This window comes from Sturnus vulgaris, chromosome 25 (genome assembly GCF_052056855.1).
Source record: "Sturnus vulgaris isolate bStuVul1 chromosome 25, bStuVul1.hap1, whole genome shotgun sequence".
Classification (NCBI taxonomy): domain Eukaryota; kingdom Metazoa; phylum Chordata; class Aves; order Passeriformes; family Sturnidae; genus Sturnus; species Sturnus vulgaris.
In genome coordinates, this window is record NC_142267.1 from 5,271,918 (window position 1) to 5,297,183 (window position 25,266).

General features: G+C 40.4%; 2 protein-coding genes across 5 annotated transcripts in view; one reads left to right on the forward strand and one right to left on the reverse strand.

The window, feature by feature from the left end:
* MTOR (mechanistic target of rapamycin kinase) overlaps positions 1–25,266 on the forward strand; it is a 62,801-nt gene that overhangs the window by 10,051 nt on the left and 27,484 nt on the right. For 2 of the 3 annotated variants that reach the window (XM_014881701.2, XM_088178576.1), the window contains exons 14-30: positions 282–404; positions 725–814; positions 901–993; positions 1,478–1,612; positions 1,903–2,032; positions 2,212–2,462; positions 3,312–3,353; positions 4,447–4,533; positions 5,094–5,261; positions 6,010–6,122; positions 6,584–6,746; positions 6,995–7,087; positions 7,749–7,895; positions 8,684–8,826; positions 9,425–9,587; positions 9,701–9,846; positions 25,098–25,173. In XM_014881701.2, coding sequence (XP_014737187.1) covers positions 282–404; positions 725–814; positions 901–993; positions 1,478–1,612; positions 1,903–2,032; positions 2,212–2,462; positions 3,312–3,353; positions 4,447–4,533; positions 5,094–5,261; positions 6,010–6,122; positions 6,584–6,746; positions 6,995–7,087; positions 7,749–7,895; positions 8,684–8,826; positions 9,425–9,587; positions 9,701–9,846; positions 25,098–25,173 — 2,163 coding nt within the window. The remainder of the gene's footprint in view (positions 1–281; positions 405–724; positions 815–900; positions 994–1,477; positions 1,613–1,902; positions 2,033–2,211; positions 2,463–3,311; positions 3,354–4,446; positions 4,534–5,093; positions 5,262–6,009; positions 6,123–6,583; positions 6,747–6,994; positions 7,088–7,748; positions 7,896–8,683; positions 8,827–9,424; positions 9,588–9,700; positions 9,847–25,097; positions 25,174–25,266) is intronic. The other variant, XM_014881702.2, reaches the window with a different exon arrangement.
* On the reverse strand, positions 10,651–16,825 carry ANGPTL7 (angiopoietin like 7). 2 transcript variants are annotated; one of them, XM_088178703.1, is made up of 5 exons: positions 16,236–16,825; positions 14,536–14,636; positions 14,035–14,229; positions 13,085–13,283; positions 10,651–12,202 (listed from the first exon to the last, which is right to left on the reverse strand). In XM_088178703.1, exons 1-5 carry the CDS (start codon positions 16,612–16,614, stop codon positions 12,033–12,035), a joined length of 1,044 nt encoding a protein of 347 aa, XP_088034829.1. In that variant the 5' UTR covers positions 16,615–16,825; the 3' UTR covers positions 10,651–12,032. The 2 variants fall into 2 exon arrangements, with proteins under 2 accessions (XP_088034829.1, XP_014737190.1); XM_014881704.2 differs by having other exon boundaries at positions 14,536–14,639; positions 16,236–16,789.

Genomic DNA, 25,266 nt, shown 5'->3' on the forward strand with positions numbered 1-25,266 from the left:
GTTATTTCACCCCTAGTCATCATGCCATAGTGCTTTCCATCTCTGTTGAGGAAGAATGTTCTGTAGTGCCTTTGAGTGAATGCATGGTACATTTTTGTAAACAGAGATTTTGGAGCCATCCCTTTTATGCTAATGAATTTGAGCTTAATTTAGGATAAATGATAACGGAGTGAAATGTAGAACAGCCTTTACAAGTGCTGAGTCGTGACAGAAAGAAATGCAAAGAATTTTTACCTACCTTTATTTTCCTGGTTTGTTTGCTTCCGTTGTCTCTTGTGCAGATTCTAACAGAGCTGGAACACAGTGGTGTTGGCAGAATTAAAGAGCAGAGTGCCAGGATGTTGGGTCACCTGGTTTCCAATGCTCCACGCCTCATCCGGCCATACATGGAGCCTATCCTTAAGGTAGAGACTTTGCATTTCCTGGTGACTTTGGAATGGGGTGACACAGCAGGTGGTTACATGACCCTCAGGAGCTGCAATTCTTTTGCTGCATCATAGCAGAAAAAAAACGAGTTGGTGTAGATGTTACCCACAGGTGCACATGTGGGTGACAACTCAGCTAAATTTAATTCCGGATTTCATAATGTTTGTGGCACCCAAGTTTCTTTTTTTATTGAAATTCTTACTATGATTGTGAGGTCAATTTTAGGTGTAAACAAAAGGAAAGATAATTTTGAGTACTCTTTAAACACATTCTAACTTGTTCCACTGTCACCCACCAGGCACTGATTGTGAAACTGAAAGATCCTGATCCAGATCCCAATCCAGGTGTGATTAACAATGTCCTGGCTACCATAGGGGAGCTTGCACAGGTAGGGATGTAATGCAGATGCCTCCTTGCCGTGCTTGTTATGGTTTTGGCAATGCTAGATTAAGGATGAATTTTGTCTTTCAATAGGTCAGTGGGCTGGAGATGAGGAAGTGGGTGGATGAGCTCTTCATTATAATTATGGACATGCTACAGGACTCCTCCCTGCTGGCTAAAAGACAAGTAAGTGTTTACAACTGTAGTAAATATGAGAGCTGCTGTGGCCAGAGCTGTAACAAAATATCCACACATCCCATCATAGCTGCTAAAATGAACCTTTAGATCACTGAAGTCTCACTAGTGGAGTTACACTCATGGTACACAGGTGAGGGATTAGGGTGCCTGTTGTGACATAGTTGAGAGCTCTTAGAGGAAAAACAAGAAGGAAAAAAAAGCTGTTTTTATTGGAAGGCTTAGACTCGCTGAATTGAACGTTTATTTGAATTGTACCTCTGAGTGAGAGCCTAAGATATTGTTGATTATTACTTTCTTAACTATTGCTTGTAGAAAAATGTTCTTTTTAGAGGCTTTCCAACCATGGACTGTGGTTTGCAGTGTAATCCTAAAATGTGCAAAGAAACTTTAGAGAAGTTGAATGACTGATGTATCAGAAGGGGTAATAAATTCCCTGGTCAAAACTAATCTTCTCTGGGCTTTATCTTTGCAGGTGGCTCTTTGGACACTGGGCCAGCTTGTGGCTAGCACTGGTTATGTGGTAGAACCATACAGGAAGTACCCAACTTTGCTGGAGGTGCTTCTGAACTTCCTGAAAACAGAGCAAAACCAGGGCACCCGCAGAGAGGTATGAACATGAGACTATCACACAACCACTTAGAAAAGCTTTTTGCGAAGAGAGAACTGCCAGATAAATGTGCCTGCATAGATCTGAGGCAGGGAGGGAGAGATCATTGTTGTTGTGGCTGAGCAAAACACAATAATCAGAATTAAGAAAGCACTGTTTTTTCCAGGCAGTCACTTCAGTTCCAGATCTTCCTTCTTCAGTCATCAGAATCTTTTCAAATATGGGAGTTTGAGTGTTGTCTTTGGCCTTAGTGATGAAGTTCTGGTAAATTTACTTTATGTTTTTTTCAGGCTATTCGTGTGTTAGGGCTGCTGGGTGCTTTGGACCCTTACAAACACAAAGTGAACATTGGCATGATCGATCAGTCACGAGATGCTTCAGCTGTTAGCCTCTCAGAGTCCAAGTCCAGCCAGGATTCCTGTAAGCATCTCCATTTCTTTCAGATAGATAGCTTTATGATCTACAAACAGATCTTGACTGTTTTGTTACCAGTTTGTCTCTTCTTACAGAATCATTAATGTACATGTTTTCAACTTACACTTAGATGTTCCTCAACCCATATTAATACCTGGCTCATGACACTGCCTTCTTTCTCCTAGCGGACTACAGCACCAGTGAGATGTTGGTGAACATGGGCAACCTCCCTCTGGATGAGTTCTATCCAGCTGTTTCTATGGTGGCACTGATGAGAATTTTCCGAGATCAATCATTGTCCCAACACCACACTATGGTAGTTCAGGCCATCACCTTTATTTTCAAATCCCTCGGACTGAAGTGTGTGCAGTTCCTGCCCCAGGTCATGCCAACATTCCTGAATGTAATACGGGTGTGTGATGGTGCCATCAGAGAGGTGAGTTGTAGGGACCACTCCTCCTTCCTGCTGCACTGTATGAAACTAAGAATCCATTGCCTTGAAGAGACTGTGACTGGCTTTGGGCATTGCTGTGCTGTGTTGATGCCAAGCATGCTGCAGAAGTGAGGTTCAGCTTTGCTTTTTCTCTTCTGTGAGCATTTGCTGGAATGTCCAGTGCAAACAATTTTCCTGCTTTTTATTGAAACAGCTGCTTCTGAGCATAATCCTTGGAAGGCCAGTATTGATTCAGTGTTTTCATCAAGCTGTTCTTGTTCAGGAAAACACCCGTGCAGCTTCCAGATCTTTCAGTGATCTCTATGTTAATACTCTGGCAAACAGTATTATTAAATAATAGGGGTAGATTCTTCAGATTTCTGGTGCACTCATGTACTTTGGCTCATCTCTGAGAAAGAAAACTCAATTTGATACAGCCTGCTAACGTTTAGAGCAGCATGGGTGGTGATTCCACAGCAGTGCTTTCTCTTCCTTCCCACTTAAGTTAATTATAGAAGGAAATGATAATTGTGTGAAGATAATGATGGGTTTAAGGTTCACCTAACCAGAGATGGCTGCTGTTTGCCAAGGCTTTTCTCCAGGCAGCCAAGGGCTCTGGGGTGTGAAGGACAGTTTGTATTCGTTACTGCTGCTGTGTTTTATAGGTGGGACGGGTGCTCCCTTAGCAGAATCTCAGCTCTGCTACAGAACTGCTGTTTTCTCCCAGCCTGAACTACCACTCAGATTGTAAGGAAAACATCTCACATCTGGGTTGGCTGAGGTTCTAGACCTGACTGGTCTGACTTGCTTGAAAGCTATGCAGTTGTGCACACTCTGTTTAAAAATTTTCAGGTAAAAGAAGATGGTGAAAGTGTACTGGGGAGAAGAGCTGAGGTGGGTATGCGTGACATAAAGCCTAAAAGAGGAAGGTCCTTGTCCTGTATGTAAGCATCCTCTCACTACACCAAAAAATAGGCACAGTACAGCAGCTCAGAGTTCATTTTTGGTGAATTTATATGTACTGTTCTCACTAAAGAAGCTGAGATTATTTCTTACTTAGTTCTCATGAAACTGTTGCCTCTTTTGATGAGCTCCATGTTGTATTTTGTCACTGTAGTCTTCAAAAACTGCATGAAGAAATGAAATTTAATAGATGATAACTTACATTTTCCTGTTTTTTGTAGAGAAAATAGACTACATCAAAGCGATTTAGCCCACTTGGTGATTTCATACCAATTTTGAAGAGAAAATTCATTGTCACAATTGGATGTTTAAGATTACATTGTGGTGAAAGGAATAGCAAAACTGTCTTAGTGTATCCAAACAAAATTGTCTAAGTCAAAATTTTTCTTGGTGGTGAAGAATGGATGGTGCAATCAGCCATCTTTTAAAAAAAGTGATGTTTCTGGCAAGGACCTAACTGCATTCCCCAGTAACTTTTCACCAATATATCTTGGTGGGGAGGGAAAGAGTACAGAAGAAGTATTCTAAAATGTGTATCAGTTCGGTTTCCAGGCAGGGGGAAAAGACTAGGGGCTAAATTTTTGGAAACATCCTTCAAACCTAAATTACAATGCTCAGTAATTGAGGTGTCTGTGCTTGCAAGTCTGTTCTGACACTCTTGATTTGCTGGCATTTTTTAAACCCCTGTTTGTGTACTTGAGTGCCTGAGGCTTTGAGCTCACAAATATTTTTTGGTGTAAGCTGGGGGGAGAAACCAACCAATAAACCCAAAATCACTCTTCTCCACTCCCCTCTTAAAAAACAACAATAAAAATTAACCAAAAACCCAAAAGCCATAAAAACCCACAAAACCCAAACTGCTGAGCTGAAGCTGCCAAGAATTTAGTCCCAGATTTTGAGCACATAGGAGCTATGCATGCTATTTGTTTGGTAAATGAGCTTGCAATTGCCTGTGAAACTCTTTACCCAGTGGCTTTGATATTTGGGTAAGCTACACTGATTATTACACATTTCTTCCTTCCAGTTCCTGTTCCAGCAGCTAGGAATGTTGGTGTCCTTTGTGAGAAGTCATATTCGGCCATATATGGATGAAATTGTCACCCTGATGAGAGTGAGTGCAATCTTTAAGTCAGTACTTTACTGTCACAGAAAGGTGGACAGTGTTTATCAAATACATTATCAAAAGTATCAATTACTTGATAAGTTCATATGAAGTGCAGATTTGCATTTATTTCAAGTAATAATTAGATTTTGAAATACCATTTATTTGAAGTTACAATCTACATTATTAGTAGTAAGTGTGGCTTCAGGTTCTGATAGTGACTGAGTTCTTTTCAGTGCTTGGATTTTGTGCACTTACTTCTTTCAGAAACAGTTTTAGCAAGAGATATCTGGAGTTCATAAATAGGTGGCATTTCACATAATTTTCACTAAATGTTTGTAAACTGGTAGGAAGATTAGGAGAAAATCAGTTTTCCAGAGGTTGTTTTCCAAAACTGTAAATGTACTGGAAGTGCAGAGTGTTTTAAAAACAAGAAGTGTGATCCTTCCCTGCAATTCCCCTTGAATTTATTTACAGACTATCTCCCACAGTTTGCTTTTCTTGTAATTGGTACAGCTCAGCTAAAGAACTGCTGGATTCTTTCCCCCCTTTTTTTCTTTCTTCTGTAGGACTTCTGGGTCATGAACAACTCCATACAGAGCACAATTATCCTTCTCATCGAGCAGATTGTGGTAGCTCTAGGAGGTGAATTCAAGCTGTACCTGCCTCAGCTCATTCCTCACATGTTACGGGTCTTCATGCATGACAACAGTCAGGGTCGCATTGTTTCTGTGAAGGTGAGTGGGGCTGCAGCAACTCAGCTGCATCTCAGCTTTGGGCACTGCCCAGGCAGGTGTGAGCCCAGCTCAGCAGGGCTCCTTTCTGGTGTGTTTTACACACAAATGGGACAGGTGCAGTTCAGCAGTGGCTTGGTGTGAAATGATGCAGACAGTCGTTTAAAGTTGTGCAGAAATGAAGAAAATTTCGCTGGATACTGACTTGTTTAAAATGGATCTCATCCATGACTTTGAGTCACACTGGGTTGGGTGAAGGATTTGATTCTCCCCCTCTATTCTATTCTTGTGAGACCCCACTTGGAGCATTATGTACAGTTCTGGTGTCCTCAATGTAAGAAGAACATGAAGCTATTGGAGCAGGTCCAGAGGAGGCCACAAAGTTGATAAGAGACTGGAGCACCTCCCCTGTGAAGACAGGCTGAGAAAGTTGGGGCTCTTCAGCCTGGAGAAGAAGAGGTTGTATGGAGACCCACTACATGAGAGGAGCTACAGGGCAGCCAGAGAGACTCTTTGTCAGGGGCTGTAGTGACAGGAAAAGGAGTAACAGGTACAGATTGAAAGAGGGGATGATAGAAAGTTGTGGATGCCCCAGCCTTGAAAAGGTTCAGATTCAGGTTGGATATGGCCTTGAGCAACCTGGTCTACTAGAAGGTGTCCCTGCCCATGACAGGGGAGGTTGTGACTAGATGGTCTTTAAGATCTGTTCAAAACCCTTCACATTTTACTCTTCTATGATTTTTCTCTCCAGCTACTTAATGCAATCCAGCTCTTTGGAGCTAACCTGGATGACTACCTTCATTTGTTGCTACCTCCCATTGTAAAGCTATTTGATGCTCCAGATGTCCCTGTGGTGGCTCGCAAGTAAGTGCTGGTGGCTTTGCAGTCTCTCTCTTTGCAGTTTTACCTGTGATATCCAAGTTCTGCAGTGGCTGAACGTTTACAGTGAAATACGACTTTTAGTCTCTTCCTCATCTTTTCTGTGTTAAACCATTGTGGAAGGTTATTTTTATTTGGACATCACAGCAATGTTACTAGCTTTTTGAGTTTGTTGGTGGGTTTTGGTTGGGTTTTTTTGTTTGGTTGGTTTGTTCTTGTTGTTGTTTCTTTGGGGTTTTTAAAATTTTCTGATTTTCACCTGCCAGTATTTTAGTCACTTGTGAACTGACCTGCAAGTAGTAGCTGCATTAACAGAGTTCTGGTGGCCTGTTCTTCCTATTATTATTAATCATAGGAGGACTGAGCACTTAAGTATTTTTCAGCCTTATTTCTTCTTCTTAACACTCTGAGAGATAAGTTCTTCCCTCTTTTTTCTCTTACTTAAGAGCTGCTCTAGAAACAGTGGACCGCTTGACAGAGTCCCTGGATTTCACGGATTATGCATCACGGATTATTCATCCCATCGTACGAACACTAGATCAGAGCCCTGAGCTACGAACAACTGCAATGGACACCCTCTCCTCTCTGGTGTTCCAGCTGGGAAAGAAGGTAATACTGTTCTTTGACTTGAAAGCTCACAGAAGGTGTGACTGTCCCAAAGATCAAGGCTTTAAAGTTTAGGTTTTGTAATGTACTCATGGATTTCCAAGGGAACTGATTTTTCTTCTCTTAGTTGTTTCTGGAATTGGGAGTTACTGAAATCAATATTGGTTTCTCATCAATGAAACAAAGTGTTGGAATTTTTACTGCTCTTGGTGCCACTGAGTAACAAGTTTATGATGCATTCCCTTTTACAGTATCAAATTTTTATCCCAATGGTGAACAAAGTCCTGGTGCGACACAGAATTAACCACCAACGCTATGATGTTCTCATCTGCAGAATTGTAAAGGTAAGATGACAGGTATACCGTTGTTTGCATTTTTGGGATGTTGTCATGCTGAAACAGATGTAGCTGGAACCTTCACTTGGATTTACTCTTAAAATGAGGAGTGGTTGTTGCTCTGTTTCTGTGTTAGGCACAGCTTTTTAAGGAGACTTTGAGGTTGAAATGGGAAATCTTTTGTCTGCTGATCATTGCAAATTCTAGGGAAGAACTTAGACTTGTGGCCAGTGTCATTACTGTTCTTTTTCTTGGTAGTTCTTAAATGTGGATTTATCGTATTTTTGCCATGGTTTCAGGACTTGAGGAGATCTTGTTATCTCAGTATTTTCTTTGGAATGGCTTACATTTTAAAAATTTAGTAACTGGTTTACAGTTTGTGTGAAGCAAGCAACTAGCAAGTCAAAAAGGCAAGAGTGCTTGTTTCAATGTACATTATTTTGGCTTTTTATTCTAGGAGCTAAGAGTTATTGACAATTACCTAGAGTAGCAAAGGGATATAGTTTAGAGTTCTCTGGCTTATAAGGTGTAATCATTATAATGAAACATGGTTGTTTGCTTCACAGATTTTGCTGTAAGATTTTGTTGCAAGTGCTCTGACTCTTTTGGCTTGTCGAGAATTGCTTCTGTATGTGTGGGTATGATCTTCACTGTAAACCAATTATTGTAGGGTTACACTCTTGCTGATGAAGAGGAGGATCCTCTGATTTATCAGCATCGAATGTTGAGAAGCAGCCAGGGAGAAACTTTGACCCCTGGTCCTGTGGAAACAGGTCCCATGAAGAAATTGCATGTGAGCACCATCAACCTGCAGAAGGTAAGACTGGGGCCTTCACAGCATGAATTTGCTACTGAATGGAGCTAATGTGTCACACTGAAGGAGTTTTGTCTGGTGCATCTGGACCACATTTATTTATATTGCTTTTATGTTGCTTTTCTATTCTGTACAAAACTGAGGTCAAAGACTTTAAAATTAGAAGGTGCTGAACAACTTTAAAGATAGAAGACATTGAACTATTAGACTATTAATGGCTGTGAAGTAGTCTTTACACTTGCTTGTTGTGTTAAGTATGAACAGGACTTTCTAAATCACAATGAATAATCTCTTGCTATTAGAGCCTCTGCCTTTTTTCATATTTTTGCTTTTGCTCCTCTTGTACCTTAGTTTTATACTTTCTTGAAGGCAGAACTTAGTAGCTAAGCACTGGCTAGTTTGAACAGTACATGCATGCAGTACACAGTTCAGTAATGGGATGGATTAGTTTGAAAATGCTAGACTTAAAAATGTAATTCTAAATGCATTAAGTATTTTTAAGCTGATGTTTCAACAGTGGCTTCAACTCTACGTGTATTTTTGTAGAGAAACAATTGTTCATGTTAAATACTTGCCATGTCATGACAGGAATACATTTAGGGAAAATTTCTTAGACATGAGACTTAAGTACTGCAGATTATCTCTAAAGGTAATGGATTACAGGAAATTGAAAAGGAATTCTTAGCGTGTGGTTTGGAGCTGTAAAGAAGTAATGCTGCCTGTTGATGGATTTCTTCTGCTCTTGGGCAGTGCTGTGTTTGGTAGGTGAATTGTCTTCCTTTGTACTGCAGGCCTGGGGAGCAGCAAGAAGAGTTTCCAAAGATGACTGGTTGGAATGGTTAAGGAGACTGAGTTTGGAGCTGCTGAAAGATTCCTCCTCACCATCCCTGCGCTCGTGTTGGGCCCTGGCTCAGGCCTATAATCCCATGGCTCGGTATAGTATTTCTGGATTTTTATCTCACTTGAAATGGCAGATGGAAGCCAGATATTATAAGGAAAAAAGAAGGTTATTTAGAAGCTATTATGTTTCATAAATATAGTTCATGCTTTGGCACAAATCGAAGAGCCAGCAGCTTGATTTAATTTCCACCTTTCCTAGTTGGCCGCTCCATGATGTGCACAAAATCTTTCATTAAAATTCTGCATATTAGTCCAGAAATAAGATAAGGCACTTAAGTGAGGCTGGAAAAACAGCAGATTATGAAATAGTTTTGAGTACTTACTGTGGGGAATAAAAATGCCTCTGAGTGGAATAAACTGCAATGCTTTTTTACAACCAGCATGTTTGGAGAAACTTTGATAGCATATGATGGCAGAATATTTCTATTATTGTAGTATACCGGCCTACTCTGCACTTTTTAAATGAAGGTTTCACAGAAGTTAGCTTTATAAGAATAATCAGTACTTATTGCAGGTAGGCAAGTCAGTGTATTTTTTAGCTCTCTTTCTCTGAATAAGAAGGTGAGCCCACTGTCACACAGACTTTTTCTCGTTAATCGCCACCTCACACTGTCTTTTGTGTTCCTCCCCAGAGACCTCTTCAATGCTGCTTTTGTTTCATGCTGGTCTGAACTGAATGAAGACCAGCAGGATGAGCTGATCCGAAGCATTGAGTTGGCCTTGACTTCTCAGGATATTGCAGAAGTCACTCAGACTCTGCTGAACTTGGCAGAATTCATGGAGCACAGTGACAAGGTAGAGATGCTGTTGGGCAGCTCCTTCTGGTGCTAGCTGCTGTCTGCTCTGTGTGGAGTTCATGACTGCTTTGTAACACTCATCGTGCTTTTGATGTGTGTGCTCCTTCCCAGGGCCCACTGCCTTTGAGAGATGACAATGGCATTGTCCTTCTGGGGGAAAGAGCTGCCAAATGTCGAGCATATGCTAAAGCCCTTCACTACAAAGAGCTGGAATTTCAAAAGGGTCCCACCCCAGCTATTCTAGAGTCTCTCATCAGGTAGGACCACAACTGGTGAGATTTCTACTCTTGCAGTAGCTGCAATTTATGATACCACTAGGATTAATCTTGGCAATTCTTAGGACTTCACTCTGTCACAAGATGTTGTTAAACTACTTGCAAACGTGCAGTTTTAACTGCTGAGTTCTATCCTTCTACTGTGTGGTTAAAACTATGATAGAAACCCAGAGAAGTTCTGCAGGAAGAAGTGCAAGAAAAGGTTCTGATTTCCCCCTCTCACCCTTCAAGTTCACTATGGAATATCATGAAATCTGTGCAGGTTAAATGAGACAGATTTCTTCACCTGCATGTAAATAAGTCATAAGAGTTTAAGTTCTTAATTAAAATTTCTCACCACATTCTGCTGATTGTCTCACTGTTCATATGTCAAATAGAAGATATTATAAAGTATGTTTTGTTTCTGAGCTTTGTCAGTAACACAGATGTTAGCCTGAAATACCTGCACAGGATCTGGTTCTAAACTACAGGTTTTAAAATGTGAATCTCTGTTCCATATCACAGAAATGTTAGCTCAGCTATTTGACATGAACAAAATTATTTTGGTTGAGCAAAAACTTAACTTTGTCTTTATACAGTGAATTTTCACCCTCCTACTTCCTTGGAATTATGTTTTCCGATTTTTTTTTTCCCCCTCTTTTATTTTTCCACCCTTTGTTCTGCCTGATGTTATTGAGGAACGTACAGAATTCAGTGTATTTTTTTCTTGGTCTCAGTTGCTCACGCAGGTTTTTTTTCGTGTATCAAAAAGCAAGTTAAGGAGCAAAGAATTGATGTAAAGCACACTTAAAAATGAAACAATTTATTAGAAATGAAAAAGTTTTAGAAACTTTTAAAAAGACCACAGTTAAAATAGTTCCAACTATAGTTCCACACAGTTGAAATTTGCAGTAGGAATATTTGAACATATGTAAATTCCCAAGACAGCTTTATCTTCCATTTCACACAGGACTGAACAACCTAATCTAGATTCAAACTCTCTTCAAGGTGAATAAAAATAGATACATTAATGATAACAATCTTTTCCAACATATTCAAACAATGGTAGGGTTATAGGAGGAGTCTCATTCTTTTTTAACTGTTAACTTTAACACTGTGTTATGTGAGGGAGAAGTGTACTATTTCTGACAGTCTGTCTCTAGGTAACTTCCAGCTGGGCTAGTTTTCAAAAGAGTTTTTGGTACTCCTCAGTCTGCTGTGCTAGCAAACATTCCCTTATGTTGAAATAACTTTTGGCACTTGGGAATTCTCTCGTGTGTACTAGTGTTCTGCTCATGAATGCAGTGGTCTTAAGTGTTGGAGTTGAGTTCTTTGGCTGGGTCTGGACTTTTTGGTTAACCTGCTGTTCATTCTCAGCCTTACTGACAAACAGCATGTTTGTGTTCTGAAACTAATTTGAACCTAACCTGAACGTAATTTGGGGACAGCCCAGAAAGTTGCTTTTCTGATTTATCAACATTTAGGTGATCTGTGTGGGTAGAAGTAAACATGGAGGGCCCATGGGACAAATCCTCCTCCAGCATTACTATCTGTTAGGGCAGCCTTCAGTGGGGATTATTTGAGGCAGCAGCAGGAGGTGGCAGTAAAACTTCAGGGCACAATCTGCACAATGCTAATTTAACACAACACTTTTGAGCTTGGTTTTTTCTTCTGTGGGAAAGTAAGCCACTTACTATACACTAAAGAAAGGTGCATCAGGGACACTTCTGATTGATTCCTCTGGATTGAAATGAGTCTATAACTTTTGTGGTTTGAGTACTTCTTGAAAGGAGTTGCTTAGCAGTGCTTGCTCCAGACACTGAAGGAAAGGAAGCCAAGAGGCTTTTGCTTTTCAGTCTCTGCCTATCTGGTTAATAATACTAAGGCACTACCAGTAATCACACTGCTAGTGAAAACACACCCTTAGGTTTTCTGAAGGTGCTGTAAGTGCATTCAGTTCTAACCTACTCTAACACAATATTTTTCCCTTTGGAAAGAGCCTGAAGAGGAGGAAACAAGCCTGAGCCCTGACAATACTGGTGGCTGTCACTGATGTCACAGTTGTGTACATCACCAGTACACAGCTGTTGCATGTATTGGATGAAATGAAAAATTATTTGGCTGTTCATTGCCCACCTTTTGCGTGGTGCCATCGTGTAGCTGTGCAATCCAATGCTGATTCCTTCCTTCTATGGTTTGAAATCCTCTGGCCTGATCTTCATCTCCACTCTCTTGAGTGAGTAGGTGGAGCCGTGCCAGCCGTACCAGGTGATGCCATCCATGCTCTTGGTGTGCTCTCCTTTGCGGTAATAAACCCCATTCAGGTTGGAATCTGTGCAGCAGTTGTACCAATATCCACCTTGTCAGGAGACAAATTGACACATTCCTGGTGAATCATTTGTATTAATCATTACTGCTTTTTTCCAGAATGCTTTTAGTCCCTGGAGCTTATGGCTTTGATAGCTGAGTAAATTAAACATAACATAGATATTTAGGAACTTAAAGGCATTACAGCTCTATAGTCAAATTAGCCCAGTAGCTTTTCATTTAGTGGCTCATTCCTCTTAGAATATTTCCTTGACATGTTTCTGACTCAGTGAATTAGCATAGGAAATGAATCTGGGTAATTTTCTAGAGCATCTTAAGGGGTTTAAAAAGTTCCTGAGCTCTCTGAGTATTTATTGAGACTGAGATCAGCAGTTTTTATGTGTTGTGTGGGACATAATGGGGAAATTAAAGAGCAAAATGTAATGAAGATCGTTATCTTTGACAGAACTCAAATAAAGATACTAAATTAAATGAAGAGAGTAACCTCATTAGAGGCTTGTAATAGGGTAGGAATAAAGATCACAAGTCAAGCTGAATATGGAGGTGAATACAGCAGAAGAATTACAGGTGCCTAATACTAGGACTTGAAAGCTTACAAAAATATAAGAAAAAAAAAAGAACCTGATAGATATTAAGGAATAACTTCCTATATCACTATATTGTATCAGCATGTGAGATAGTCTGGCAGATACTATTATGGGCTGGGTAGGTCACACACAGTTATTTAAGAGTGCTGATATCTGTAACACACAGTCTGGCTCTTTGTAAATCAGCTTTAACTGACAGATTTCCCCTATAAGTGTATTTTCCAGAGTTGGTCACCTGTCCCTTGATCTGCCATTCAGATGTTACTGGCTGCATGGGGACAGGGAACGCTGGGCTCTCTGGGGACAGGAGGCTTTGGGTGTTTCACCTTTCCGGAACTGGGCACAGTCATCCACACACTTGTCGTTGTCCTTGTCCTTTGTGCTGAAGGCCGTGTTGTTGTGGTAGCGCAGCGAGTCCCGGCCCGTGTTGCCGCTGTAGTTGCCCACAAAGAGCCGGTAGCTGTTGATTTCATTGCTCAGGGTGAACTGCCTGTACTGGGCATAGCGGCTGTTACCTTCCCAGTCCTGCACAGAACAGGGGAGAAGAAATCTGCCCGATTAGCTTTGGAAAAAACTCCCAACATCCATGGTTATATACAGACATTTTTACTGTCTCAGACTGTAGAAACTGCTCTGTTAAGGCAAAGGAACTTCCAAGTCTTATCTGCACTGGTATCGTACAATGTGTAGGAAACTGGATGTGCAGCTCTTGCATTCAGTATCCTTGTGTCAGTGTGCTGCCTCTAGTAATTTTTTTCCTCTCTGAAACAGTGACTTTTAGATATTAAGCCTTTCAGTTTATACATATCCCATCCCTCAAAGCTATTGTACAAACTATAAACTAGTCTAAGTCAAACTCAAGCCTTTAACAGACTGAAGATATTGAGGGTAATACAATGCAAACTCTTGTACCCAGGCTGGAAGGAAGTGCTGCAAAATGAAAAGACTCAGAGGCTTGCAAACTTTATGGGATGTCTCTTTTTGAATTTTTAAATCTGTGATGATCAGCAGTTTGATCTGTCTGCAGTGGCTTCTGCAGGATTTCCAAGAATCCCCTGCATTCTGAAGACCCAATGTGTGTGCAGACAGAAGGTTGTGCCACTGACTTGGTGCAAGGGAGAACATTCTTCTGTCTTGTGTTTGAATGTGTTCCCAGGTTGATCCTACTTCCTTCTCACATAATTAAAGCATGCAAATTCTTTGGGCCTCCTATTGAGATAGGAGATGGTATCTGGTGCTGGGGAATCTGAACCAAAATTAAGAGCTTATTAATTACCTCCAACTCTACTCGCAGCACAGTGGGGCGTCTTGACAGTCGGTAGATATTTTCATTTCCCAGCCAAAAATCTCCCCTAATATTGCCAAATCCTTCCCTGTATTGTTTCCAGTCCCTATTGAACGATGTCAAACCAACTTTACGTCTTTGGATGACAGTCCAGCCACCTCCATCTGTCTCCATGTCACAGAACACCTGGAATAGGAAGAAAAGGCAGTGGTTTCTTGTCAGGAGACCTAGAAAAGTTCAGTTCTCTTAATACAAGACATTGTTCCAAGATTTCACAACATGAACAAATTTCTATGGCAAAAAACTTATTAGAGAACCTTTTTTCTCTTTTGTCTCTTAAATTGTACACTCTTTCCATCCTTGAAGTTTGCTTATATAAAGATGCTGATGGCGAGTGCAGGGTACCAAAACTTAGTGTGTGCTCTTTTCATCTCTGTAGAGAAGTATTTCTTCATTATATTTTAAAAGACATTTTGTACTAAATATTCTTACCTCCAGATCTGGAATTCCCAAAAATTCATCAGGAGGTAGTTTGTAAACCCCAGAAATTCGGTAGTTCCTCTGGTAAAGTGATGAGCAGTCATAAACAGCATCTACTTGAATCAGAACCAGAAAGTGAGAATCCCAGCAGCAAGAACTCTTCTTTTGTGAAGGTGCTTTTTGCAAAGTTTAGTTTGTAGTACAAGGGGTAATGAGGCTTTCCACAAGTCTAACGTTTTCCAGAAATGGCTTAGTTTTGAATAGTGTATGCATTTGCAAAAGGTGTTGTAACACTGAGATTTTATTAATTATTTTAATTTTTTTTTTAACCTCTGCTATGCAAAAAGACATCTCTGCTTTCTTGTCCCATTACCACTGTGTGTCTGTGCTGGAAAGTATAGTTATATACTTTGTATCCAGAATATTTGCTGGAAAGTATAAAAATATAATATATGAAATTTGCTGACCCCCTCCTAAGTAATAAAGACTCATCCAGGGGGATGGCCAGGCCTGCTGCCAGGTGTCTGTTTTGATTTTGTGAACAGGTTGGCCAAGTTTGTGGATGAGGGATATTTATTTGTTCAGCCCTTTCTGCACTGTCTGTGACAGAGAAGGTGCCTTTTAGCTGCAGTGAGTCAGTCTGTGAAAACCTCTTTTCCTGAAGATGGTAAAATGCACAGCTATTCTGAGGAGGATAAATGAGCTGGAGCAAGGCTTTATAATGTCTGACAGTTTTCAAAAATGTCTCTTATCTGGAGAGGTGAGACCCATCTGTCTTAAATACCTTCTGGGCCAGTTTGTGCCGTGTGTAACTGTTTTTTCTCCAGCTTCAAAGAGACTTGTTTTGGTGTAACTGTTTGTTTAGGCCTACTGTAAATAGTGATGTGTCAAAACTAAGCAGGTGGAACTATTTTAGAGGAAGAATTAAGTAAATAGATTTAGAAGTTTTCCTTAATTTTAAACATCTAAATGAAGTTTTTTGGCAAACAAAGTTGAGACTGCTCTCTGCAGTGAATTTCATTTGAAAAGTCAACAAACAGGATGCTTTCTTCTAGAAGTGCCTTTACAGGTAGCTGACCTAAAAATGCACCTGCATTCCACATTTAGTACAGGCCTGTGCAATCACTGTGTGCAGTGAAATTTTCCCTCAGGGAAGAGAATTTTAAAGAATTTAACTGTGGTTTGGCTAGGTATTTATCACAGTTTGTATCTTGTTTCATCTACAGCTTTGAGTTTTTAAGAATTATCATTCAAAAATAACAGATTACTCTTTTTTACTTTGGTTCAGACATAGTCATAAAGATATAATTACAAATCTTTAATAATTCCTGGAGAGCATTTCTAATTGTTCTTACAATTTCTAGTCTTCTGTCAGCACTGTGAGCTCAGAGGTTATTACTGCCAGAGCCATTCTCATACCAAGCCAGCTCCCATTCTTTTAGGATTGGTACTGTAGTGCTCAGAAAATTAAATATTAGGCTGAATTCCTCACTGTAGAAACTTAGTAACTGTTCAGTTTCTGCACTCTTTAAAAACAGACATAGATATAAAACACAGATGGAGAAATTCAAACTAGTTTTCTCAGGCTCACTGCCTAAGCAGCAGTACTCGGTGTGCATGCTACCACATTAGCAGGACATGCTAGCACTAGGAGCTGGTCATTAACTGTGCCCTGAGAGGTGAATGTGGGAGCTTGGTGACTCCCTCCTTACCAGCTGATGTTTGTGTGACCGTCTGAGCTGCCTGCAGCTGCATGATGTCGATCTGGTTGTTCATTTCCGAGTATTTGCTCTCGGCGTCGATGAGGCGCGACTCCATCTGCTTGGTGCTCCCTTCCAGCTCCATCACCTGCATCACCACGTTCACCCAGTCCCCTTCCTGCTTCTTGCTCAGCTCCTGCAGCATTCTGCTCAGGTTGGCCACCTGCAGCTTGAGCTCGCTGATGTCCTCACAGCAGCCTGCCATCCTGGACTGTGCATTCCCATTGATCGTTCTCCTCTTGGGAGGTTTCTGCAGCAGGGCTGGGTAAATCACCACGGACACAGTGACAATGCAGAGCCACGCCAGCTGAACCCTGGGTCTTAGTGGCATTTTTGCTTACAGCAACAGAAACCTTCCAGCTGACTGCAGTAGTCTGAGTGCAGCTGGGATAGGTATAAAATTTCTTGCAGCAGCCTGGTACCTTCCTTGCTTCCAATGAAGTGAGTCTCTGAAGGTGGAGCCTGAAGAAGTGGCTTTTTTTCAGACCCCTCCTGTCGGAGCCTATGACTTTGGAAGTCTGTCTCAAAGCATCTTATATACTATTTTTCTGTTTACCTCCACCCCCCTGAAACTATGAAGAGCTTGCTGGCCCCTCCCAGTTCATCTGTTCATATCAGGTGTTTACAGGGTGAAATTGGAACAGGTTTCAGCCAAGAAAGGTTGGGGAGAGCAGGAGACTTTCCTCAGTTCTGTCTTGAAGGGGTGTAGGAGAGGGCTAGGAAATGAGGAGAATTTCCAGCAATTATTGCCTATTGGATTGGAGCCCTCTTGGTGACTAGTTCTGGCACTTAAATAGCATGAGAGCATTAGAGATCCAGAATGTGAAAAGGCTGTTCAAAATGGGTGAGTTTACAGAAGTTAGAGAAAGGTAACTCCCTGGAAGGTAGCTCTGGCTACAAGTCCTACTACAGCCCCAGAAGTTGTAGGGGGTAACTCTGTGATTACACTATTTCTTAATTTAGGCAGTGTTTTAGCAAATAAATTAGTTAAGCATCTAATCCTCTTCTCTCTGGAGACTGGTGTCTCTACTATTAATGTTGTAAAATCCACTGCTGTTCTTTTAGAAGTGGGATATCTGAGGCTGGGATGAAATGAAATCTGTTTATTCATAGTGGATAAGTGAAAGGACATTAGGTAATGGTGAGTCTATGTAAAATTGATACAGGGTGGTTGTTTTTACAGGCAATGTGATCTAACTCCAGTGTTAGGGAGGCCAGTTTATTAATAGGATTTTGACAGGAAAATCTATGGTTAATTAAAACATCCATAGTTATATAAAAAGTAGATTTTAGAGTAAATCTTCAGTTTTTAGACAATCAGGGTATTAGTCCAGTCTCAGCTGGCTGAGATGGCAACTTCCTCTCCTCTTTATCTTTTTATTTCAGAATTTTATTATAGCAGTTTGATCTCCAAACAAAACCATTTCAGCAAAGGTGCAGCTTTTTGCAAAAGGTCTGCAGGCTTGCTTCTGGATCCTTCAGGATAAGTTGTTTCTCCTCAGGCCTAATTGCCCAACATGTGGGTTCTTGCATCTTCCTGCAAAATTTCTGATTATGATAATGGGCAGAAATAAGATGAAATAAAGGATTAAGTGCCTCATGTATCTTCTCCTTGCATAAAGGCTGGGAAAGCTTCTTGATGTCCAAGGAAACAAAAGAGAGCTAATCTTGCACCTCTTACAAAGGACATTAGGACAAACCCACCTGACACATGCTATCCCATCTTGGCTTCTTTTGCTGATCCAAAGTGGCTGCAGGATTTCTGCTTGATTAGGAACCATCAGAAAAGCCTTACTGACCTGACATTTGCTTTTAAAGAAATAGAAAGCACAATTGCTTGTTGATGCAGCTTCTCTCCCTTCTCAGCTCTGATACACTTGTTGCTTGATGCTTTGTTACTGCCTCTCATTTGCACTGGGGCTGGCTAATAGTTTTTCTCCAAAACAGACCCACAAGAGTGTGAAGATTTTGGGAGATGAAGTCATCAAAGCACTGCAGGAGTGGAATATGATTACAGGTGTCTTGTAAACCTGTATTTTCACAGAGAAGGAAGAGGGAATCTTTAGGAGGAGGTCAGAATTAGAGCTCTCCAAACAAGTTGTCTTGTGGGTGACTGACTGCCTGTGTGCTGTGCTCAAGAGAAAACCACTGGGTCTGTCGTGTCAGCTGGCAAGGCCACTGTGTGGGATTGGTGAGCTGAGATATTGCCAGAGATAGGCAAGTACAATTTGTTTAAAGCATGGAAGGTACCTCCATAGCAGACCATAGGCTTCAGTCAATTTTTGTCATGGACATTCCAAAAACCTTCCATAGCAAAATTGCTTTTTATACTTCAGACCAGAAAGTGCCACTGCACACAGATGAAAGCCTGACCTTTTTGTTCTGCCTCTAATCCTGTCTGAGCCCTCTTCCAGCTGGAGCTTCTGTCATTCCCAGGGGCAAATTCTTCACTGGCTTCCTGTGATGAGAAACATGTTTTTGTCAAAGTTGGAACAGAGACTAGGACAGGCCAGACTCTGCTTCTCTGCCCCAAAAAGCCACCCTGCTAACACCCCCATTGTGTTACACAGGACTTCATTCTGCTGCTGCTCCCACTCACCATAACTCTCTGTCTTGGACAGATGTAGAAGAGGGGAGCCACTTGTTGGTCCATGCATTCCCTCTTTATACAAATTTTGAAAGGATCCAAGATTCAATTGAACACTCATGTTACAAAACACCACAAAAAGGCTTCCAAATCCCTTCTCTAAACTGGACTATTTAATTGGAAGTGAGACAGCCAGGGTTTTATTTTGGATTCAGCTTCTAATTTGTATATCCAAATGCTAACCATCTTTCTTCTGGGTACCTGTTTTAAAAGAGAATACTTTGTTCTGTGTAAGAGGGTGACAGCAGACATACTATGCAGGAATGGAAGAGCACAAATCTTCCCACCTGTCATTACTTTTGATAAAGTATTAAAAGAGATTTGGGCAGAGACATTCCTTGGCAGAGATATGAGCCTTAGTGGAATTTGACTTCTTTATGAGTATTTGAAAGATGAGTCTTTCCCAGCTTCATGGAGAACTGAATGTGGTCACTGAGGCAGCAGCTGCTACAGATGGTAGGCATTGCCAGGTTAGTCAGAGATGACAAAAGCTATTCTCTGTTCTGTACTGTTCTTATGATTTGAATTCAGGATCCTGGTACATTTTGTAAAGAGGTAAAGTTTGGGGCATAGCTGGGGAGAAATGAGTTCAGTGATGACTGAGTGGATCCTTTCCCCAATACTGATGGAGAAATTGTGCATCATTTGGCCTGAAATCCATCACCCTGGTCTTCCTCCATTATATTTTGTATATGGAAATACTGTGGGACATGATAGCTGAAAAGACAAGATCCTAAAGTCAAGAACATAAGACAAATCCTTTTTTACTTAATTCATGATGTAGTTCTGAGGTGGCTGGGAGAACTGAGGCTAAACATGGTTTCAATTTGTATGTGCCATATGTTTATAATGTTGATTGATGGTACTAAATTCAAATATATTAGTATTATTTGATTAGAACCAGTTATCTCCTGTCCCTGGAGGGCCAGATTAAATTAGAGGTGAGTTTAAATGATTGCCTTCTCTGGGAAGCTGTTCTGGCAGGTGGATGTGAAGCTGAGACAAGAAGAAAAGCTCAGTGCCCCGTGGCTATTTATTTGGTAGCCATTCATTGCAAACCCCTTAATATGCATCTGGCAAATGCTTAGAATCTGAAATTCCTGGTGCTTGCCGAGGTGGCAAAGCTCTCATCAGCTCTCAGCTGGCCCATTGTAGAGTCCACACTGTGTTGGAGCTCTGAAATATTGCTTTTCCCTCCCAGAAAGTGTGAAACTCTTCACCTTTTGCTTTGGAGATGCTCATAAATGCTCCAACATTCACTCTACTACAGCTTTATGGTGAGGATTGTGTTGTAAATCTCTGAAGTTATATGGGACAGGTGGAGCAGGGGAGAGGGCTCCATGAGAAACAAAACATTCTGCTTCCTGCTGTCATTTGTGATTGCTTTTTTATTTAAGGTGTCCCCTCTTTGCATCACCAATACACAAAGACTGGCTCTTTGTTTCACTTTTTTTTTTACTAAATATCTTGCTTAGCAATTTTTTTCTTCTCTGCTTTCTGGTTAATAAAAAATGGCTGATACAAAACCTTTTGCAGCCTAAGCAGCAGGGCTGGGTAAGAAATTTGTTGTAACATTTTTCACTGTTTTTTCTTTCAAAACTGATGAATGTTTTTATTTGATTGGGAATTTGGCCAGTTTTGATGCCTGTGAGCAGGAAGCTGAGGGGGCTGCTCTGGACTGGAAGCACTCAACAATCACAAATCTTTATTGAAAACAATTCTTTCCTGCTATCAGCTTCTCAAACATATTTGTTCCCGGAATGGGAATAATTTTTAGTGGCATGATGGACATGCATTGGTTTTCTGAGTTGTTTTGGGGCCTGTGGATTGTTTTCTGAGATTTCTTGAGTTAAGGACTGGGAGATGCCTGAAGACAAATGAATCACAGAACTGGGGAAAGTGGCCATCAAAGCCAATTCCTTTTGCCAGAGGATTTTCTGTTCCCCCAAGGCTCCACAAAGTAACAATGCCTTCCAATCCCAGAAGCAGCACTCAGCACTTCTTCAGAATGAAAAACAAGCTTGGTTGAGGCTGGTAAATTCTGTCATGTAGAGAATCTTTCTAAACAAACTTGAGGAGACTGGAAAAAAAGAAGAGTTTGTCTACTTGTCTAGATTCTGCATACAGGCTGCTTTATTGCAAAAATAAAGTTTCTCTGTTGTGTTTTGGAATGCATTCTGGCAGTAGGAAATGTGTGTGTTCCCTCATGGATGAGTTTGGGAGCGCTTGAAAAGGCTCTATTAAAATAAAGGCTTTTCTTTTTATAAATTTTATGAGAAGATGAGGAAAGTCTGGTTGCTTCTGATGTCTTGAAAATTTAATATATTTTGAGTGACAGAGAATATTGTCAATATCAAAGATAATGGAAGACTGGAAAGCTCCCAGGACTCTATAAAAGAGGGCATTTCTAGTAAACATTACTCATTTATGCCTTGGGTTTGTAGGGGAGAAAAGTTTATCATTTGAGTTCTCTTCCCACTGAAGACAGTAAGGTTGATTTTGATTCCCAATTCATGTCTGGTTTCTGTTTAAATAACCTTTAAAATACACAAGCAAGAGGAGTATATTTCTCTTCAGTATTGTTCTTTTCTGTGATTCTAGCTCAGTATATGTAAAACCTACAGTTTTGATATCTTAATAATCAAGCAGTAGGTTTATGTAGCTTTTCACTACTAATAAAATTTGAAAATTTGAGACTTCTGATCAAGATTTTTTTGTATTAGGAAGTTTGCCAAGGGTAGTCTTTTTGCAGAGATAGAGTGACATAGCAGTTGGAAAATGTTTTTCATCAGAAGGCTTGTTTACATTTTAATATCCCACTCATCATCATCAAGTGCTCCAAATAGTAGGTCAGGGTTGGACATTATTCTGGCTACAGTGCAGATAATGTTTAATAAACAGGATGGGAAATTTAAATGATATTGTTCTGCATAATCTAATGATGCAGTGAACCCAGATGGGCTGAACTCACACCAAACTTTATTGATAAGAATTAGTTTTGCAACTGATTTATGCTCATTTAGAGGGAAAGCATAATGATCTTTTGTTGTTTTTGCTAATCACTTTGTTTATTGAATAAAATGTGAAACAAAATGGTGGGTATTGAGCACTGAAATTAGTGCAATGGTTCTAAGAATATAAAGGTCTAGTTGATGTGATTTAGGAAATCTTGTTATTTCTGTGGTCTCCCACTTGCGAGCGTGGGACAGCTCTGTCTTGAAATAACTTCAGAATATTTTAGGTAAGCATGTTAGCATTGAAAACACATAATTTTGAATTCTTTTCCTTAAGCATCAGTACTAGAAGGCTCTGCCAGCCCATAGCAGGCAGCAGAGCTGAATATTTGGGCCTTTCCTGAGAGATGTTTCCTGTGACCTACCAATCCTATACCTAAAAATGTTCTAAATGCCAAAAAATGTTCTTTTAAGCCCTCCTGCCAAGCCTTCGAGTAGGAGATAGTGGTGGGTTGGTTTTTTTTAAGAAAAATGAACTGATGAATGTGTTCTTCCCACAATGGATATGGAGAACAACTGATCTTTTCATTAATTTCCTTTAATTTCCTTTAACTTAAAATTATTCTGAACTAGGAATAATTACAAGGACATCTGCCAGTAAACAAAGACTTAAGTTACTGTCTGGCAAGTTAGCCAGCAGCTTTGACTCTCACATCTTGAGAGATGTTTTCCCACCTTCTCCTTTAATCCAGAGAGATTTTATAATTCTCTTTATCCAGATACAAGGAGAAATCCATCCCCTCGATTCTAATCCAGTAAACTGCCCTGATTTCCAGCAGCAACACTTTGGCTAAATACCCCTGGCAACTCTGCCTGGCTGGAATATCAGCCCTCAGGGCCTTTTCTGAATGCCTGGATGCTTTTCTGCAGTGTTTTTGTTTCTGTTCAGTTCTCCAGTGTGATGGCTAGAAAACAGCTTTGTAGTGCTTAGAAGAGTGTTATAACATTTAGGGAGATTCTGTCTGAGCACAGAGTCCTCAGAGCTGCAAGGAGAGGAGCAGTGCCTTTGTGGAAGGAAGGTGAAAGAGAAGGAAAGCACAGAATGTTTTATTTTCTTAATGTGTGCTTTGAATGTACCAGGTTCAAATAGCGTGTACACAAAACGGGCTGGGAGTGGGGACATTTCCTGCTTTCGTAGAAATGCTCCTAAACACAGGGAAAAGCAGCTGCCAGGAGAGGCTTATCCCAGTCAGAGGCTTATCCTAGTCCACAAAATTACCTGTCCCTGTTCACTGTGTTCTAGATCATTTGTTACAGGACAGTAATTTATGATTATTAACAACTACTGCTGTGTGCTCTTGTAAATCAAAGTCTTTCTACTTTCTCTCCCATCTTTTCCTTTCCTTTGCTTAAACCTAACCATAAATAAATTTGAGACACTTAATTCTGCTTTGGACAGCCAAGAAAGTAAGAAACAAAAGGAGGAATGGAGTGCACCAGGGAGCAGCACAAGAGCAGTGCTAATTGTCAGATAATAAAAGAAAATGGTCAATTTTGTCAGGAAGTGTTGTCAAGAAAGATAACCTGGAAGAAATTAATTGTCTGACATGCTGGAATGTGTCTGCCAATGGCTCTTTAAATCATCAGGTCATGAAATGTGACAGCCATTTCTCACTTTTATGAGGCTGCTGCCAAGGCTTCCCTTGGGAAGCCAGCTGGAGTTAGTGCAGCCTTTGACTACCTTGTTCAAAAAATGCCGTGGGTCTGTTTCAGTTGCTTCCCATTGTTGGGTGCCAGTCATCTTGAACTGTGATTATGGTGTATTATTAGTCTAAATCTGATTTTAGCTTAACCAATCTGAAGGCCCAATTTCCAAGAGTATTTTACTTAACAAATATCCAGAGTATGTCTGTGAGCTTGATTCTTTAGTTGTCAGGAAAGGAGGCTTCCAGAGACAGAAGAAATGTAGCATTAATTTGAAAAACTTCCCCTTTTTTGTCTCTTTATTACTCCTTTTAATACTTTAGATTTGCTTCTCTTACTGATTCCCTGCCTTCTGATAAGGGGGAATTCATGCAGCCATTGTGATGATGGCAGGACAGAAAGAACATTTCTGAGAGCTGCCTGTGTCTGTGGTCCTGTTCAAAGACCACTGAAAGTCTCTTTGCACTGATCTTTTGCCAGGTTTTGTTTTGTAAATTATGCTTTTTCTGTTCCAAGCAGTAACTAATGCTAATATTGGGCTGTAGGATGTGGTGTGGGTGCTCAGGTGTTAGGATGTTGCTTTGAACAATTTGCATTTCTGGTTCTCCAGAGTCAGTAGGAAAAGAGGAGGGCAATGAACCAGAGGCTGTTCATAAACAAGGTTTATAAAATAGCAGAAGCATAATAGAAAGTTAGTTTCCTCATTAAATTGGAGTTTAGGAGTAGTGCTACTCACTGAGTACCCCATTTCTGATAGTAAACTAAGAAAAGCAATGTGAAATAGAAATGATTTAAGAGAATAGCTGTACACCATGAAGAGAGAATCAGTACCCTATTTACTTGTGCTTCATAAAATTCAGCTAGCCTTGCAAAACAAGTGCCTCTCTGGTACAGGCTGAGGATTGGTTGTGGTGGCAGCAGTTTCTGGCATGTTCTTGAAAACCAGCAAAAGAAAGGTGCCAGTGCTGGTTAGTACCAATGCAGAGGCTTTGTATAAAATGTAAAACTGAAATTGGGGTTGCACACTTCTTATGTAATTTCCTGGTGACATTTGTCAGCTGTTTTAATGATACAGACTGTTTCCTGCATCATTAAAATCTCTCCTCTGATTTTTAGAGGAGTTGGTGGTCTGTTTAAGAGAATGGGGATGAAGAAAGTTAGTACTGTAAAGCTCTTAGTACAGCTGTTTGAAAAATCATGCCTTTAAAATTATTGGAAGCTATTATTCTCACTGTGCAAGCTGGTACATAGAATTGATAATCATATTCCATCTCTGTTCTGTGTTACAAGTGTTCAGACTATGTGCAGAGAACGTGTGCATCTGTGGTTTTGAAACTACATGGTCATTGTGTGCCTTATGTAGTTTAATTGTTCCTGTGTAAGTCTAAACAAAAACAGTGTCCCATTGGTATTTCTAAATGATAGAGCTTGGTATTATCAAGTAGAAGCTTCTACCAACTCCTAATATGCCAATTGTGTTAAATCATCTTTCTTTTCCTCCCTTTCCAGCATTAATAATAAACTCCAACAGCCAGAAGCAGCTGCTGGGGTGCTGGAATATGCCATGAAGCATTTTGGGGAGCTGGTGAGTCCTGCTGGATAATCCACTTTTCATGTCTTATGTTTTTATGGTTTCTGTAATTAGTTTTTTGGTGGGTGGTGATGTGTTTTCTCAGTC